Genomic DNA, 17,968 nt, shown 5'->3' with positions numbered 1-17,968 from the left:
CTGTGTAAAGCCCCCTCCCCATGTTATGTTTGAGCAGTTTCATATTCGTGTGCATGTCCTTTAAGGGAGATTTTTTGCATAACGGAATCAGCTTGGCACCTTAGATTCCTTAATTCAGAACTTGGAAACTCTGAAACCCCACTAAGGCCACCTAACTTTTCCAGTGATCCATCAGTAGGAACAGTGCCCTGGAAACAAAGCACCTTATGGGATGGAATGTATGTACTCTCTGGTAAGGTCTTTCTGGATATAAAGAAGAAAAAAGCTTTTTGGAGAAGAAAATGGGGAGTTAAACAGAATGGCAATCAAAAAGGCCTGGCTGCTGGGAGGCCTCCCCCTCTGGGCCCTGCAGAGGCTGCAGGAATCTGGGAGGCTGCCACTACTCTAGCACATGTGGCTTTCATTAGCCACCATTTTGCCAGGGAACATAATGAAGGGTTTAAGACTTAACCATTTGTCTGTGCTGGGTGTGTTTTTCTGGTCTGTCTTTCACAAACAAGACCATTTGTTAGTCATAGGGCTGGTTAAAGTCTGATATAATCCCCATGCACCCAGTAACGAGTGTTATATTCAGAGATACGTATGTTCGGTGTTTTCAGGATCATCAGTCCTAAAAAAACATAATACATTGCCATGCAGCTGACCAGCGGCTTTCTTCCCTTGGGGAGTGCTTAGGAAGAATAGATACTTTGGCATGTGGGTGATGAAATTAGTTTTCTTAGCTCGCTGTGAAATTGAAAGCAATTAGATGGGAGCCATTTAAACCAAGTACAACTCCAGTCTCCCTCTCTGGGATCACCTAAGTGAGGACTGTCATCGGTGCTTCCCAGCAAGGAGATGTATTTTACAGTGCCTTTTAAGCCTCCTCTCCACCAGAGGAAAAGCCCAAAATGGCCTGCTGACGAACTCCAGTTCCTTGAGAATGATGAATCCTTACATGCAGCATTCTGTGGATTTTGCCATTGGCCTAGTTATTAAGGTGATTCACAATAAATTTTCCCATTTTTAAAATGATGGTTGTTTGTTTTAATTAGCTCACATTTCAAGTGTTGAATGTGGGAAAGGGATTAGCTACTTAGCTTGTTCAATCCTGTTTTAGCTGAATGATTCTTAAGTACTGTTGGGCTGTTCTACAGTTCTTTCTGGCTACAGGGCAGAGTGAGAATGGTTAGGGCAAGGGGTCAGTTCTGGCCTCCGTCGGTCCTCACCCATTTTTTCCCTACATCTTGGCCTCTGAGACACTAGATATGCCCCTCTTCCCGTTCTTAGGATAGAGGCTCAGAGAAGTTTAGAAGGTTTCTCTGGTCTCATCACATAGAGCTCTTGGCTGTTGGGCTCTGTAGGATTGCTAAATCTAGCCCTGTGGCTGAAACTGAGCTAGTGGTGTTCTGGTAAATGATTTTTTAAAAATTTTTATTTATTTATGATAGTCACAGAGAAAGAGAGAGAGAGAGAGGCAGAGACACAGGCAGAGGGAGAAGCAGGCTCAATGCACCGGGAGCCTGATGTGGGATTCGATCCCTGCGCCACCCAGGGATCCCTGGTAAATGATTAACCAAGACCGTTTGGTGGAGAGGGGGTGCCCGGATTTGTAGCATTCGATTTCAAGCTGCTGGCAAGAGGTTGCTGAAGACGTTGTGCACAACCAGCTTCAGAACAAGCCCCAGCCCACCACTGATCCCAGCTCTCCTTGAGGAACAAGGGACAAATCTATAGTTGGCAGCATGTTCATTAGAGGTGTCACTTCTGTGCTCCCAACACAAACATTTGGGAGGCCATGTAGTATGCATGGTCCTGACCCTGAATGCTATCAGGTGCCACCCTGGAGAGAATTTGCCCCAGATGGGATCTTCCTGAACAGCTGGCTTCTTGCTGACCTTCCATCTCCCTGGCTCTCCTCAGCTGAGGGAGTGGAGGGGAAGGCCATGCCAGCTTGCTACAAAGCTTTCTCCTTTCCTGCTGTTCTTCTCTGCAGATGCCCATACCTTAGCTGTGTCAGCTGCTAATAATCTCACTGGGTATGAGTTTAGACGGCTTTTAGAAGCAAGCTTCAGTGATGTCAGATTTGGCCTACATCTCCTATGTAGAGAATTTTGCTACAATGCAGAGGTGCTGGTGGCACTTGTACAGACCTGCGCTTGTGCCATGCCCAATTCTGTACCTCGGTCCTTATGGTACCAGTCACATTGGTGACATCAAATAATACACTAGAATGCTAAAGATTGGCCAGTCACCATCAGTTAGCTCACATAGGTAAGGAAGGTCAGACTAATGGAGCCTGGAAGCAGATGGGCACCTGCCCTGCCGGTAACAGGGACTGTGGCCTGCTGGCTCCTCCCGGTGGTGGCTGACAGGCACAGCGGCTCCACTGTCTCGAGACAGATTCCTTGCTTCATCTGAGGCTCAGGCTTTCTTGAGGATCAATACAGTACATTAGTGGTGCCAAGGGACTGAGGATCCCCAGTTTGTGGCAATTAGAAAAGGTAGAAAGGCGGTATTGATTAATGCTGTGATGATGCCAGACCCTCATCTTTTAACCCTCCGGAAACCAGACAGATTCAGTGCCTTTGACAGCATGACGTCTTCATTAGATAAACTGGATTCCTTTCCTCAGGAGACCCAATCTAGTTATCTAAGTAAAATGGCCATTTCATTTTTCTCTCAGGTCAATTTTACTATCTTTTATTTGACAGCCAGCTCAGTCTCTTGGGAAATTTGTGGGTGATTTGAGTAGTAACAGCAAGGACATCACGGTTATAACAACAGTGCCTTGTATTTCTCCGGCATCTTTCCCGCAGGCGCTTAAAGCCCTTTAAAGATCCTTCATCCATGCCCGTGACATCGCTTCAAGAGAGGGCCAAGGCAGAAATCATCATTAGGGTTTTACAAGGAAAAGACACCACTCTAAGGTCTCAAAGCAAATGATTTTAAGAGCAGAAATTCAGTTCTTGGCTCTGTTCACCAAATTATGCCTTCTTTAAACACAAACTGTAATATGTTGACAGACGCATATTTACAGAGAGACACAAGGATAAAAGAGAACTTACAACAGTGGCCAACACTGCAGCTGCCCCAAATAGCTAGCTAGCTCAGAAAGGAAATGCAAGCGGATCACGCTCTTTTGTATTTAGCGTAATCCCGCAGAAGTGAGTCAGCTCTAGGGGCGGGGCAGGGTTCTAGCAGGGTCCGCGCTGAGGTCTGAGGAGCAGAGATCCTCGTGCAGAGCGCAGGGATCACCAGCAGGGGGCAGAGAAAGCACATTTCCAAGCAGCCAAAACGCAAACATTCAGAGAATTTTTCCCCCTTTTCCTGGGGGATGGGGTGGAGTTTGTACAGGAAGGACTACAGGAAGCCAAGATCTGCGATAGTTCCAACACATGAAGTCTGGTCACAGATACAGATAGAATGGGGGTGTGTGTGTGAAGTGGGGGGTGGCTGTGGGAATCGTGACCAGAGTAAGCCGAGAAACATGAAGCTGAACGAATGTCAAACTGATGACAAGTTTTTAGGTGACAAGTTTTTCCTCACACAGAAGCACAGACAAAACCACACCCACGTAAAGGGCTAGACGGAACTCTGGATTTGAGTTTCCTCAGGCCCTTGGTCCCGTGATCCTTAGATTTCCCCTTAAATCACTTTAGCTCTCCCCCCTCGGCTATTCCCAGGTAGGCCCCCAGCACCCCTCCTGACCCTCCAGCCCCACCCACACCCACCCGTCTTCTCTGAGGAAACACTCTGTGGTTGAGGGCCTGGGGCCTTGGCTCTGGGCCCAGTGCCTCCAGGGCACTGACAGGAGGTTCCTGCCCCCTACACAGACGTCCTTTCCCACCTTCCCAAAAAAGCATCAGAGTGGTAGGAGATTTGTCCTGGAGGTCTTGGTGTCAGGACCTAAGGGGAAGAGGTTAGGAGGGCACTGCAGGGAGCCAGGGCGCCCTCTGGACAGAAACGGCTCCAGGGGACCACCGGGCTTTTTCCTTCTCAGCTGACATCCTCTCCCTTGTCACACAGCCCATATAAAAATGAAGCAGCAGCAATTTTTATTGAGGGACCTAAACTGAAAATAGGTTTAGAACATAATTTAAAAAAATAAAACAGCAAAAGTAGCAAAAAATATATGACCTTTTTAAAAACATTTTCCTTTTTTTTTTCTTTTTTCTTTGTTTTTAATATATAGCAACTGATGCCTCCCAGCCACCAGGAGCATCTTACCCAAGGGGTAAATCTCTGGTAACGACCCTTTTAAAAAGACATGTAAATATATACTCAGATTTATACACTTTGTGTTTTCTTCATAGCTATGTACAATGCCCCCCATTTGGGGCTGGGCCCCAGGGCCACGACACTGCTCCCTGCCTCTGCCTCCCCACCCTCTGGTACCAGGTATTTGGTCAGCAAAGCAAATTAGTATCGGAATTAATAAGCCACTGGCACCATCTATCTGGAGCAGAGGTTGCCTTCAGCCGAGGCCCGTCAGCCGAGGCCTGGAAGCACTGGCCTCCCCTCGCTACTGCTTTGGCCCTGAGGACGAGGCCCCTTGCCATCAGAACTCAGGCTTACAGGTTACTGGAAGCAGACAAAACCAATGCAGGAAAGCTCAGCTCTCGCTTGAGTGCCTGCTTGGCTTGGCTCCCACTCCCTAGCCCTCTGGGCGGAGCCAGGTGGCGGGAGGGGTCTTGGTCCAACACGTGGGAGGGAACGAAGTGGCCATGAGCAAGTACCTGCCTCTCTGCTCTTCTCTCTCACAAGCAGGTTGAGAGGAGGAGGACGGAGAGGTGAACTCCATGGGGTGAAGGCCTCAGGTAGGTAGCTGGCTCCTGCCAGCAGGAAAGGGGCAGAGGGGAAGGCCGTGAGTCCCACAGGGAGGGAGGGGTGGGGGGTGAGGGTGACAGCTGATGAGGGGGTCTGGGCAGGAGGGACGGGGGTGCTAGTCAGCGTCGTTTGAGTCCGCCATTGGCAAGCTGGGCTGGGTGTCGGGGCAGACACGGCTCCTCAGGCAACGGCTCATGAGAGAAGACGGAATCCTCCCCCGAGGAGCAGGTGGAGCTTCGGGTGTCAGGGAAGCTTGGAGAGTATTGGTCCAGGGGCACTGACAGGTCCAGGTACTCCTGTGCAAGGAGAGATGACACAAGATCCGGCACCCTGCCCCCTGAGGCAGTGCTCACTCACAGGGCTGCACCTAACTGAAGGCCTAGGATAGGACAGCCTCACCTGGTTGGAGGTCAAGGCCACGATGCGATCCAGGTCTTCCACCAGCTGCTTGAAGGTAGGTCTCTGAGAGGGCACTGCATGCCAGCAATCCCGCATCATCATGTACCTGGGACAGGAGGACAGACACGGGCTCGTGCTGAGGAACGACTAGGAAGGGCTGCTTTCTCTAGCTAAGCCCCCTTCTGCCTCCACTCCTCCCCCAGGGCCTGGCTCGGGACCTCAGGGGTCTGCCCATGCTTACAGCTCATTGGTGCAGTTACTGGGCTTGTCCATTCGATGACCCTCCTTCAGCAGCTTGAAAAGCTCCTCCACAGGCACACCAGGATACGGGGAGCCTCCCAGAGTGAAGATTTCCCAAAGGAGCACCCCAAAAGACCAGCTGTGGATGAGCAGCACAGAGCCACTGGGTCTTATGGGCACAGAACTAGGCCAGCCTCGAATCCTTCCCATCTTTCCCTGAGCACACCCTCCCTCCCCTCCCTTCCCCTCCCCCAGAGCCAGTGCTGGAGAACACACTGCCCTTTCAGCCTCCACTGAGCCAACAAAGCACATGGACACATAACAATGTTTTGTTCTCCTCATGATGGAAGGAGACCCCCATATCAAGCCAGAGGGGACTGCAGGACTCTACTGTGCTGGAATTCTCTTTACCAAGGATCTCTGATCATTGCTGCTGCTGCTGCTTTTTTTTTTTTTTTTTTTAAGATTTTATTTATTTATTCATGAGAGACACACACAGAGAGAGAGGCAGAGACACAGGCAGAGGGAGAAATAGGCTCCCTATTGGGAGCCCGATGCAGGACTCAATCCCAGGACCCCGGGATCATGACCTGAGCCAAAGGCAGAGGCTCAACTACTGAGCCACCCAGGCACCCCTCATTGCTTCTTTCAAACTCACACGTCACTCTGGTGGGTGTAGATCCGGTCAAACAAGGCCTCAGGTGCCATCCACTTCACAGGCAGCCGGCCCTGCAAGTGGCATGAGGGAGGTGAGGGACTGTGCAATGTGGTACCAAGCAGGGGCACACATAGGACAGGACGTGGGGAGGAGAACGCGTGCTCAGTTCATCCCATCAAGCAAGGCACCTGAGCTGGGTCTCAGCCTGGGGATTGAAAGGGGAGAGTGCCTAATGGACAGAGTCCCAGGAGAAGGACCCGCGCCCAGGTCTGGCCTCAGCACTTACGTTGGTTGTCTTTTTATAGTAGTCGATGTGGTGAATGTCCCTTGCAAGGCCAAAGTCTGCGATCTTCATCACGTTGTCCTCCGTCACCAGCACATTCCTGGCAGCCAGGTCTCGGTGTATGCACTGTGGAGAGAGAAGGCTGTCCCTCTGTGCTGGTGCCCAGACTCTATCAGCCTCTGCCCCAGCACTGATGCTGCCACCCACCATCGGGCCTTCCCCCTGCCCACACCACTATCCCTCGACCTAGGTCGAGGCTAGGAGGTCCCTCGCTTCCACTTCAAAGCCAGCCATCCCAACACTTCCAGCTCCAGGCACCTCAATCACATTAGCAAACCCTCAGCCTGGGTCTCCTGTGCCGCTCCTCCCAACTCTAAGCTCTGGATCTGCACCCAGGGAGGCTGAACCCAGATGCTTCTGTCCAGTCTGTGCAATGTGTGCTCTTATACCCCAGTTCCCCAGCTGCAGTACATCCACAGTGGGCTGGGGCGCAGGCAAAGCGTCCGTTTACTGAGCACCAAAACCGTACTTGATGCCGTCACACACGATGTCATTGCACTCCATAACCAACCCACAACACAGGACTTGTCATTCTTTCTTCCTCTTAAAGATTTTATTTATTTATTTATTTATTTATTTATTTATTTATTTATTTATTTATTTATTATTTATTTATTTATTTGAGAGAGAGAGAACTCAAGCATAAGCAGTGGGGAGGAGCAGAGGGAGAAAGACAAACAGGTTCCCCACTGAGCTCTGAGCCCAAAGAGGGGCTCGATCCCAGGACCCCGGGATCATGCCCCTGGGCTGAAGGCAGATGGTTAATTGAGCCACCCAGGAGCCCCTATTCTTTAGTTTAGAGATGTGTAAGTAGCTGCCTAGGCACAGACAGAAAGTGGCAATGCACAGATTAGAATCTTATCCAGTGTAAAAAAAACAAAACAAAACAAACAAACAAAAAACCTTAACCAGTTGGATCCGAAGGCCACAAGGCTACCTACACCAGCTATCCTGACTGATGTCCCTGAAAACCTAAGACAGCACAAGCAGGTGGTGCTACAGACGTCTATAGCCCAGATTCAAAGTCATACCTTGGAGGACAAGGAAGGCTCAATTCCCACCCCAACTTCACCCAAGGGAACCTTCAGGTACCATACCTTCTTTGAGGCGAGATATTCCATGCCTCGGGCCACCTGATAGGCGCAGGATACCAGGTCCTTGGAGGAGAGCTGCTCCTCTGGGTTGTGGCTGGGATTGTAACAGTACTCCAGCCCAGGAGGCCTCCGGGCCTGCAGGTACTCCCGTAAGTTGCCTTTGGAAGCATACTCCACGATGACATACAAGGGACCTGGGAGTGTGAGGAAAGAAGGGCCATCAGGGCGGGTGGGCAGGTGCCCCGGGCCAGCCTTACCCTGAGGAAGTCCCACCCCCAACCATACACCACGTGTTTGTTCCCCAATCCTAACCACCTTTAGGGAGCCTGGGTAGTTCATCCCCAGAAAGCCAAGGAAATGATTCTTCCCAGAATACTCCAGGAAATTCCCAAGAAAAGCTCGGGGGGGAGAGGGGGGGCGGGCAGGAGGAAGAACCCTAATTTAGATCACACGTGGTTCTCCCCCCCTACATTGTATGAATCTATGTACTTGTATTCTCCGATGGGCGTCCATGGGCATCAGCTCAGACGCTAACTACTGCTAAACTGGCCTCTCCTCTTACCTTCCTTCTTCCTTCCCTAAGCGTAGCTGAGATGCCTGGTCACTGCTTATCACACTGCCCCGGCAGGCACTGCTATCTGAGTGGGAGGCCCAGGTTCTCAGCTGAGACTGTAGGCCAGCCCGGGTGGGAGAGCAGGCCTTGCTTGGTGCCTACCGTCCTGCGTGCACGCCCCCAGCAGGTTGATGATGTTCTTGTGCTTTCCGATCATCTTCATCATCTCCATTTCTGAGATCAGGTCTGACAGGTCTTTCTCTGTAGCATCCGCTTTACACACAAACCAGAACACAAGACTCATTTACTTGGAAGGGAGGCCAAGGAGGGAAGCAAAGGGGGAGGGGATGGCATGTATGCTGGAGAAGGCCCTGTTCTCCCGGACTTGCTTCTCTCCTCCCCATTTCACACCCAAATCGACAGTCCCTTCCCCCTTATGTGAGCTACTGGCAATAGGTGCTCATGTGCAGGGTGGAGGACAGGATGAGAAAAAGCAGCTAACGATGGGATCTGGAATAAACACCTGACTGCACCACAGCCCAGATTGATGCCAAGGGACAAAGTGAGATGGGTAAGAATGCCCTTCCCAGGCAAGGCTAAGCCAGCCATGTAGCGGGTGTGGACAGTGCCAGGGCACCGGAGAGAATGTTCTACATGGCCCAAGGCCCAGAGTTTGCTTGGGAAAGGAAGGGATCGTTTTTGCAAGGGAGAAACATCACTTACACTTCAACATCTTCACGGCCACTTTGGTCACACGGTTGGGTTTGTCCTTGTCCAGCCCAATGGCTTCTGCCAATACCACCTGCCCAAAGCAGCCCTCTCCCAGGGGTTTGCCTAAAACCAGCCTTTTGGGGAAAAAAAAGGTGGTGTGAGTTGGGGCTGATACAGTTTCAACCTTAAGAGGACATCCCATCTCCACCCCTCCATATTCTATCCAATTGAGAGCAGAAAGCATCAATTGTTATTTCTGAATGCATCTGGTAACACCTTCGGGGGGTGGGAGGACAGACTTCCTCAGAGGCTGACAAAGTATCACCTGTCTCGAGGCAGTTCCCAGCGAGGGTCTTCGGGAAGCTCATATTCAGAGACCCCAGCCAGCATGGGTGTTCCACTTGAGGAGAGACGTGAGGGCCGAACCAGCAGAACCCCAGAGTTCATGGATGCACTAGAATCGGCCGACACCTGCAGGGAAGTGTGGGGTCACCCTTCTAACGAGGATGGGGTTGGGGGTTGAGCAGCAGCAGAGTCCTGCCATTCCTAGTCAGGGCTTTCCACCAATGGCAGAGGTATGCATCTGTTATCTGATGTTCTCTCTCCAGTACAGAGTGGCAGGAAGACCACAAGAAGTCTGAAGACCTAAGTTCTAAAGCTGACTTATTTTTGCCATCAGCTAGCTTTTCACTTACCTTTAACACAAGCAGACCAAATCTTGCTCTTCCAGACCGACATATAACCTATCATCGCAATCACAACTCTATCCTTGTTTCCATTCTTTGTGAAAACTCTGCCTCAGATTATGGATCCCCCCACCCCCTTTTATTTAAGATTGTATTTATTTGGGAGAGCGAGCAAATGAGAGCACCAGCAGGGGGGCAGAGGGAGAAGCAGTACTCCTCGCTGAGCAGGGAGCCTGACATGGGGCTTGATCCCAGGACTCTGGGATCATGACCTGAAGTGAAGGCAGAGGTTTAACTTACTGAACCACCCAGGCGCCCTGGATTATGGATTCCTAACTCCCAAAGCACCCTCCAGAATTAGCACAGCTCTGAATGAATGTCCCCTCCTTTCACACGCCTTCACCCTCTGTTCCATTTCCTTGGATGAGAGGAGGGTGGCATCCTGAAGAGGGAGAGGCCTCCTGGCACCTGACTCAGGTCCTCTTCTCCATCTTTGTACCTCTAACTGGCCCTCGAGGACTGTTCAAAAGTACAGGATGAGTTGCACATCAGGCCTGTCTAGGGCCTTCTCCTGATCCATGTGCCAGGTGAATAGGGGGCCTGCAGTTGGGGTACGATGGGCAGACTGAATTCATGGGCAAGCATAGCTTGGAACCCACCTTGGGAGCACTTAGGACATTCCACCGCCCCTGGCCCAGAAGCTAGAAAGCCAAGCTGGTTGGGCACAGAGGAGAGGACAGGGCATTCAATGGTCCTGGAGGAGCCCTGGGGGCCCAGGGAGAGAAGGTGGTGCAGAGTGTGCAGACCCCCTATCTACTTTCTGTTACCTGTCTGCGCAGAGGGATGCTCTTGGCCAGCTTGTGCACAGCCATTTGGCTGTGGAAGTCGCTCTTTTTGGTGCCACTCTTCATCTTGTAGATGATGACAGAGCCCACCATGCAGGAGATGAGGAAGGCCCCTGTGCAGTAGATGATGATCTCCAGGTATAGGGGCGAGGTCATCGCTGCTGGCCTCTCTTCCAGGGCTGAGTCAGTGTGGACAGGGTGTTAGCAGGCTCTGGGGGCCCAGCTTTATAAGAAAAACCACCCCCATCTCCTGTCCTCTGAGAATTTTCAGGGCAGACAGGAACCAAGTTAGGTCCCAGCTGGGACCGAGCTCTGGCACCAAACCTTTGAGTCTTCCTGATCCTGACTCAAATCCACCAAGAGGAATGGACTAGAACTATACCACTACCTGGGGTCCATGCTCACTCATTCAGGAGCCCACCTTGCTCAGGCGGAGGGCTCCTTACTCAGGAGCCCTCCCAGCTGGCCTACTGGGATCCATGGGTATCAGGTACCCATCAGGGCTTGCTCAGTCTCCTCATGGAAACCTGGGCCTTCTCCACAGAGTCCCAGCACTGAGTGTATTCACCTATCACATGGGACAGATGACCCACTTATGAGTCCTTGGTCCTTGACAGCCCGTGAGCACCCCTGAGGGCCAGACTGGCACCGTGCTCATTTCCACATGCTGCAGCGCCTGGCATATTGTGACACATAACGAAGACAAGGAGGAGAGGGAGGGAACCCAGTCTGCATCCTGATGATATCTCACTTCCTGCCTATGCCATGTGGGTCGGGTCAGACATGTAAATATTTGCACCTAGCTACGCCACAGGCAAAACTAACTTCATTTCCAATCATGTCTGGACTGCTTGAGATGAGAACATAAAGCTCCGTTGCACTTGAGAATTCTACTCAGGCCCTTACTCCTAAAACTGATTAAGGAAATTGGGGGAGGAGGCATTGTCTTATCCTTGTCCTCCACCTTCCATTTGGAATCTAGCCTGGTTCCACAGAAGCCCATCCAACTCAATCTACCCATCCCTTGCTCATGAGAAGCTGGGAGGCTTCCCAAAGGCTCCATCCCCACCAGTGTGAATGCCCCTCTTCCTTGCATGGCTTTCTCCCAAAGACACCAGCCAGCCAGCCAGCCAGCCAGCCAGGGGACCACACCCCACCCCCCTGCCGAGAGAGGTGCAAGGTGTGGCCCAAGATGGAACCCAACGCAGTCCCCAGCCTGACAAGGAGACAGCAGAGCTAATAACAAGAGGAAGTGTTTCTGTTTTTCTCTCTCTCTGGTGGGGACACATGAAGACAACCACGTGGGAGCACACACAGGACAAAGACAGTGACAGGGTAAAAACAGAACGCTTCTCTGCCTCAAGCAGGGTTGTTCTCAGATCCCGTGGGTCAGGCAGGGCAGAGGAAGAGAGAGGAAGAGGTCAGTGTATCAGCAGCAATAGGAGGAGCACAGCGCCCAGACCCATTGCAGGACGCTCACAAGCAATGATGAACAACCCACCACCTCAGCAGGCTGCAGGCTCCTTCCTTCCTGACCCAACTCATAGACCTTCACTCTTAGGAGCCAGAGATGATAAATGGGCACCACTGAGTCCCATGTGGCCTCCCAAGCCAGGCCTTACTTGAATAAGACTCCAGCTCACTCTTCTGGGTGAATCTCTCTTCTGAGATCAGAGGATGGGCTAGCACTGTTCCTTACAAGCAAAAAGTGCCCTCTCTACAGAACATGTCCAGCCTCTCAAGATCTCTGGGACCCACAAAAAAGGATCAGACAAGTTAGGGAAGGCTGCTGGACCCAAGGAGGGAAGGAGCCTGCCCTGCAGGAGAGCCCGGCTGCAGGTTAACCCCAGATTCCATGCATGCATCGCATGGGCTAAGGGGGAGATCCAGATGCAGGTACATAGGGGATAGGCCTCCGTGCTCCTGCAGAATGAGGACAGCTCCCGCGAGAGCTGAGAGGATTCGACACTCAAGCTCAGACAAATTGCCAGGGCCACCCACAGGCCCCTGGAGCCCATTGCTCTACCTGTCCTGGCTCTGTGTTTCCCCCGGCCCCACGATGCATGCTCCCCCCGTGCCCATGGCGAGGGCAGGACATCGAGAGGAGAAGTGCAGTGTATACCTTCCAAAACGGTCAACCATGCAGAGTGATGGGAGAGTCCGATAGAGTTACCCGCCAAGCACGTATACTCCCCCGCGTCCTCAAAGGAGACATTCCTTAAGTGAAGCACTTCCATCTCTTTGTCGGTGGTATTAACTCCGGCAGTCTAGAAGAGACAACGGAAGCAAAATGGACAAGCACGGGACGTGAGACCTCTAAAAGACACGGAGGGACGGAGGGAGGAAGAGAAGGGGGAGAAACCGGAGGAAGAAATGCTCCCCAGCGTCTCCTTTGCAACAAGGAACACACAAAAACCACCAGGCAGTGAGACCTGTTAGAGGAAAGACAGTGAGACCCTGAGGGGGGGCTCTGCAGACCTGAGACGCTGCTGGCTGGTTACGACCCTTCACCAGATGCTGGCAGCCCCGGGCCCGTCCAAGCATGCGGGCGGGCGGCGGGCAGCATGGAGAAATGGGGCCCGGCGGCGGGGGGCTGTTTGGTTTCAGGTAGACGAAGTCAGAGGGCACACACAGAAGGGGTGGAAGGGTGTTGTGGACACGCGTACACGCACAAACATGCACACATGTGTGCACACGGCCTGCTGGGTTTGCCAGGGGACTCTTGGCCCCTTCTCCTCTCCTGCCATTCAAACCTCGGCCTGCAGTGTCACAGTGTCATTCAGCACGCAGCCAGATGGTCCCCACGAGTACACACACAGCCAAGGGGCACACACAAGGGAGGCACAGAGGGAGCAGACACCAACAAGGTACCAAACCAAAGCAGCCTCCCAGGCCGGGTATTTTTCCATGGCTCTGGGCTCTAGAAAATACAGCAGAGTAACAGGGAGAGGTGGGTGCTGGCTTCCCCATCTGCCCCAGCAGCGTGGGGCTTGAATCGAACTCCCAGCACAGGGCCCCGTCCAGCTCCCCATTACCTTTTGCCACAGGTCTGGTGACAGTGAGCCACGCAGACTGGTTAGCTTCACCAATATAATTGGAAACCTTACACACATACTCCCCGCTCTGGGCCTCTGTCACATTGAATAAGGTCAGCACCTCCGCATCCGAGCTATTAATCCCCGAATGCTAGAATAAACCAACGACAAGCCAGTCAGGGGGGCAAATGCTCACACGTGGCCATGCTTTGCTCCCACGCGATGTGAAGGCAGGCCCAGGGCGCTAAGGCAAGGGAAACACCTGTGAGATCTGTCATCTTTCCCTTTTTACTAGGATCAAACAAGTGGCCTTCAAAGGCCCAAAGTGATCTGATCGAAAAATGAATGTAACAGGAAAATCGCGGCTCCCAGTTGAACGCTGTGTCAGACCCCCTCCTCTGGGTCCAGGGCCAGGATTTTGAAGGGAGCCGGTGGCAAGGGCCCAGGCCATGGCCTCATTTTCTACACAGCAGTTTCAGCACCACAGTGAAGAGAAGGGATGGCCAGTAAAACCCCGGGACAGCCAAGCAGGGGGGTGGGGGGGTGGGGGGTGGCCTAACTTTGGCCAGGAGTTAAACACGTTCCCAGCCTCTGCTGACTTCTTATTGCAAGGTCCCTGGGGAATTAGGCAATTACCTTCCCTGGATTAGTGAGGCATTCAGGGGACAAGGGAAGTCTAGGAGTGAGAGGAAAAAGGAAGAAGAGGCCATTACTCCTGACGCTGTTTAGGATTTACCTGCAGCATCTGCTTTTCCAACTCTACCTAAAGAGTCGTGCCCTTATCATTCATCCACTTGTCTGCCAGAAAGGACATGACTGGGGAAAATAGGGCAGAATCTGGGAAACATTTGCTGGAAAGGCTTTGGAACCGGGCGATGGAAAGTCATGAGTCCAAATGCCTTCCCCGAGTAGCTGGCCCCAAAGCCTGAACAAAGTCCCCCTCAAAGCTCTTTAGAAACTGGCAATGCCCACCCCACGCCCAGCCCTCTGTTTCCACTGCACTCCCACTCTGTGGCCTGTCACTGGCTCTGGGGAATGTGGTTAGGTCCCTATTTCAAATGAACAGGTGTCTGAAGGGTAAGGGATGTGTCCCAGTTGCTGGCACTGAGCCTGACCACAGCTAGTTGGGCCCAGGGAGGTTCAGGTCTCCTTCCCAGCACCCAGCCCATGGAGACAGGTGCCAAGATTACCTTCAAGATCTGGACATAAGGCAGGTTGTCGGGACCAATCTTACTCCCATTCACCTCGATGTGCTTGAGCCACTGGATATGCGGCTGTGGGTCACTGTACACCTTACACATGAACTCCACATTGCTGCCCAGGGCCACTGTCTTGTTGGCAGGCAGCCCCGCCTGCAGGATGGGCCGGTGAGGGGACCGCTCTGTGTAGGAAGAGAGAGGAGAGGCTTGTCAGGCCCTGTCATCACCTGCTCCAGGCTGGGATGCTGACAGAGGGCATACCAAAGACCACCAAAGAGAAGAGTGCTCCCCCCTCAGCTTTTCCAGTGGGCAGAGCATTTCCAGTCTCTGCTGAGCCCTGGCCCCTCGACCCTGAGCGGAGGGGAAAAGGTCCCAAGCTCTGAGGGACTTCCTCCGCAAGGCAATGCATCCATTTTCATGGGCACCAGAAGTCTCTCCTGCCTTAATGGAGACCCCTATAACCTCAGTCACACCCCCCAGACCTCCCTAACTAAAATCACAGAGTCATTGCCTTAGTCCGCTCTTCTGCAGAGTAGAAAGAACAGTGCTGGCTTTGCAGAGCCCATGAGAACTGCAGGGGTGTAATGTGCCCAGCAGGCTGCTGGCATCCAGAGAGCAGTAGCCACCAGGATGCTGTATGTGATGCCCTCTCCAGTCACCCCTTGCAGGAGACTGGCACAGCACCTTTCACATTTCATGAGTCCTAATAGCGTCCAATCCTCTTAACTAAATGCACAAAACAGACACGAGACCTGCTTCAGGTGACAGTCCCATTAAATGCCCCTGCCAGCCTGACTCGACCCCTAAGGAAACCTGGATCCTGTGGCTGTTTTCTTTGCTCTAAGTCCTGCTCTCTTTGCTCTAAGCTCCTTTAACCCTGTTGCACTGCCTTCTCACCCACGACATCGAGCTGGTAGGTGTGGTTAATGCTGCCATATTCGTTCTCCACAATGCAGGTGTAGTTGCCCTTATCAGAAGGCACCACGGAGTCCATTATGATGCTCCAGGTGGCGTAACGGACCTGAGGGGAAACATGCCAGAGAGCTCCAATGAGGGTCTGAAGTTAAATGGAAGCCAGAGCCATGCAGAAGCATGGGTGCCCTGTGGCACTCACCCTCCAATCCCAGCCCAGAGCACATGGCCTGCATGGCACGGGAGCCAGGACTGGGCAGAGACTGCCACCCTGGTCCATGTTCACTGCAAGAACGCATCAGGCAGACTGGCAGATGGGGATAAAGCACTCTGGAGGTCTGCCTGCCACAGCGAGGGCCATCTGCGATCTGACCTATGTGACTCCTCCATTCTCCCAAATACACCGGGGCTTCTCCCTATTTGCGTGTTCACATCCTGAGTTGCAAAAGCTCCCTGGGAAGACTTCAGCTCTGTCTACCCCTGACCTCTTCTTTTAAAAACCATTTCCTCTGGCCCAACCCTGGGTCAGAATGGCTCTCACTGTCCCTCTGTGCCCCTGTTGATGTACAGATCATGGCCAGCCTTTTTTTTTTTTTTTTAAGATTTTATTTATTTATTGATGAGAGACACAGAGAGAGAGAGAGGCACAGACATAGGCAGAGGGAGAAGCAGTCTCCATGTGCAGGGAGCTCGATGTGGGACTCGATCCGGAGACTCCAGGATCACAGCCTGAGCCAAAGGCAAGACACTCAACCACTGAGCCACCCAGGCCTGCTTTTTATGACAAGGTTCAACGATGCCTGCCATCCTATTAGACTGGAAGTTCTTTGTGGGAAAGAACACTGCTTTGTACCACTCATGGCAGTGCCTTGCATACAGCAAGTGTTTGATCAGTTAATTTATAATGTTTCCCTATTTTTCCTGATCTCTGCTTTTCTTTTCTTTCTAAAGATTTTATTCTTTTAAGCAAGCTCTACACCCAACCTGGGGCTTGAACTCAGAGCCCTGTGACCACAGAGTTGCACGCTCTACCAGCTGAGCCAGCCATGTGCCCTGATCTCTGCTTTCCTTATACCAGATTAATGGGAAAAGAGCAGCTAGGTGAGATGGGATAGCAGAATGATCAGAGTTTAAAGAAAGGATTAGGATGAAGAAGTTCTTGCTAGAAACACAGATGGGCAAAGGACGCAGACAATTCACATGGCCGGAAACAGAAGTTGCTTATTAACATGAAAATTTGAAACCTGTTAGTAAGTAGAACAATGAACAAGAGAAGAGTGAGTTACTTCTGTCATCTATGAGAGTTGTTGGCTCAGGTATGGTGAGCTTGTCATCCTCATACTCGAGCCATGGGAAGATGAATTAATTTTCTTTTTGGGAAAGGAACTGTTACCACAATAAAATTAAAAAAATAAAATCACACCCCAGCTCATTACATCATCCTCCATCAAAGCAAGTATCACAAAAAATATTACATCTTCCTGATGTACTTGGAACTCTACTGCCCAGTACGCTTTCTGGGAAGACGTGTTCAAGAAATGTTCATGTGGCCAGCCCGGTGGCTCAGCGGTTTAGCACTGCCTTCAGCCTAGGGCCTGATCCTGGAGACCCAGGCTCCCTGTGTGGAGCCTGCTTCTTCCTTTGCTGGTGTCTCTGCCTCTCTCTGTGTCTCTCATGAATTAATAAATAAAATCTTAAAAAAAAAAGGTTCATGTAATAAAAAAATAAATGAATGAGTAAAATTACCTACTTACCAGGAGAGAGAAAGGTAACGGGAACTATGTATTAAGGGCCTAAAAAAAGGGGCGCCTGGGTGGCTCTGTTGATTAAGCATCTGCCTTCAGCTCAGGTCATAATCCTGGGGTCCTGGGATGGAGCTGAGCGTGGGGCTCAGAGGGCAGTGTGCTCCTCTCTCTCCCTCTCCCCTCCCCCACCATGCATGTTCTCACTCGTTCTGCTCTCTCTCTGAAATAAAGGAAAAATCTTTAAAAAGGGGAAGGTGCTTTAAAAAATGCTTATGCTTTGGTCTAGTAACTTCGCTTCAAGCCACCTGTCCTGGGAGAAGAACATTTAAAATCACCAGCATAGATTTGTGTTCAAAGATATTCGCCACAGGGACGCGTGGGTGGCTTAGCGGTTGGGTGCCTGCCTTCAGCTCAGGTCATGATTCTGGGATCCGGGATCGAGTCCCACATCGGGCTCCCTGTGAGGAGCCTGCTTCTCCCTATGCCTGTGTCTCTGCCCACCCCCCGCCCTCAGTCTGTGTCTCTCATGAATAAATAAATAAATCTTAAAAAAAAAAAAAAGATATTTGCCACAATAGTATTAGTAATAGTCAAAAACCAGAAAATGGCAAATATCACAAAACAGGTCATTAAACGAAACATTTTAATAATGAAATACTATATAGTCATGAAAAATTATCTCAAGCACATGGCAAAAGACTCATGTTATGTTAACAAGTGATAAATTATATACATTAAT

The 17,968-nt window shown here is 51.4% G+C and overlaps 1 protein-coding gene across 10 annotated transcripts in view; it reads right to left on the bottom strand.

Moving 5' to 3' along the window:
* Window positions 1-2,666: 2,666 nt before the first annotated feature.
* Window positions 2,667-17,968, bottom strand: part of FGFR1 (fibroblast growth factor receptor 1) — a 50,636-nt gene continuing 35,334 nt past the window's right edge. For 7 of the 10 annotated variants that reach the window (XM_038560058.1, XM_038560059.1, XM_038560060.1 and 4 more), the window contains 13 exons: window positions 15,470-15,593; window positions 14,564-14,754; window positions 12,461-12,605; window positions 10,315-10,517; window positions 9,133-9,278; window positions 8,820-8,941; window positions 8,259-8,369; window positions 7,547-7,737; window positions 6,393-6,515; window positions 6,107-6,177; window positions 5,450-5,587; window positions 5,209-5,314; window positions 2,667-5,105 (listed from right to left, as the gene is read on the bottom strand). In XM_038560058.1, the coding sequence (XP_038415986.1) occupies window positions 4,929-5,105; window positions 5,209-5,314; window positions 5,450-5,587; window positions 6,107-6,177; window positions 6,393-6,515; window positions 7,547-7,737; window positions 8,259-8,369; window positions 8,820-8,941; window positions 9,133-9,278; window positions 10,315-10,517; window positions 12,461-12,605; window positions 14,564-14,754; window positions 15,470-15,593 (1,848 nt within the window). In that variant the 3' untranslated portion in view covers window positions 2,667-4,928. The remainder of the gene's footprint in view (window positions 5,106-5,208; window positions 5,315-5,449; window positions 5,588-6,106; window positions 6,178-6,392; window positions 6,516-7,546; window positions 7,738-8,258; window positions 8,370-8,819; window positions 8,942-9,132; window positions 9,279-10,314; window positions 10,518-12,460; window positions 12,606-14,563; window positions 14,755-15,469; window positions 15,594-17,968) is intronic. The other 3 variants (XM_038560056.1, XM_038560057.1, XM_038560062.1) reach the window with 1 other exon arrangement.

The sequence above is a fragment of the Canis lupus genome, chromosome 16, assembly GCF_011100685.1.
Source record: "Canis lupus familiaris isolate Mischka breed German Shepherd chromosome 16, alternate assembly UU_Cfam_GSD_1.0, whole genome shotgun sequence".
Taxonomy (NCBI): domain Eukaryota; kingdom Metazoa; phylum Chordata; class Mammalia; order Carnivora; family Canidae; genus Canis; species Canis lupus.
Note: the sequence above shows the minus strand (reverse complement) of the source record. Positions and strands in the feature narration are given on the sequence as shown.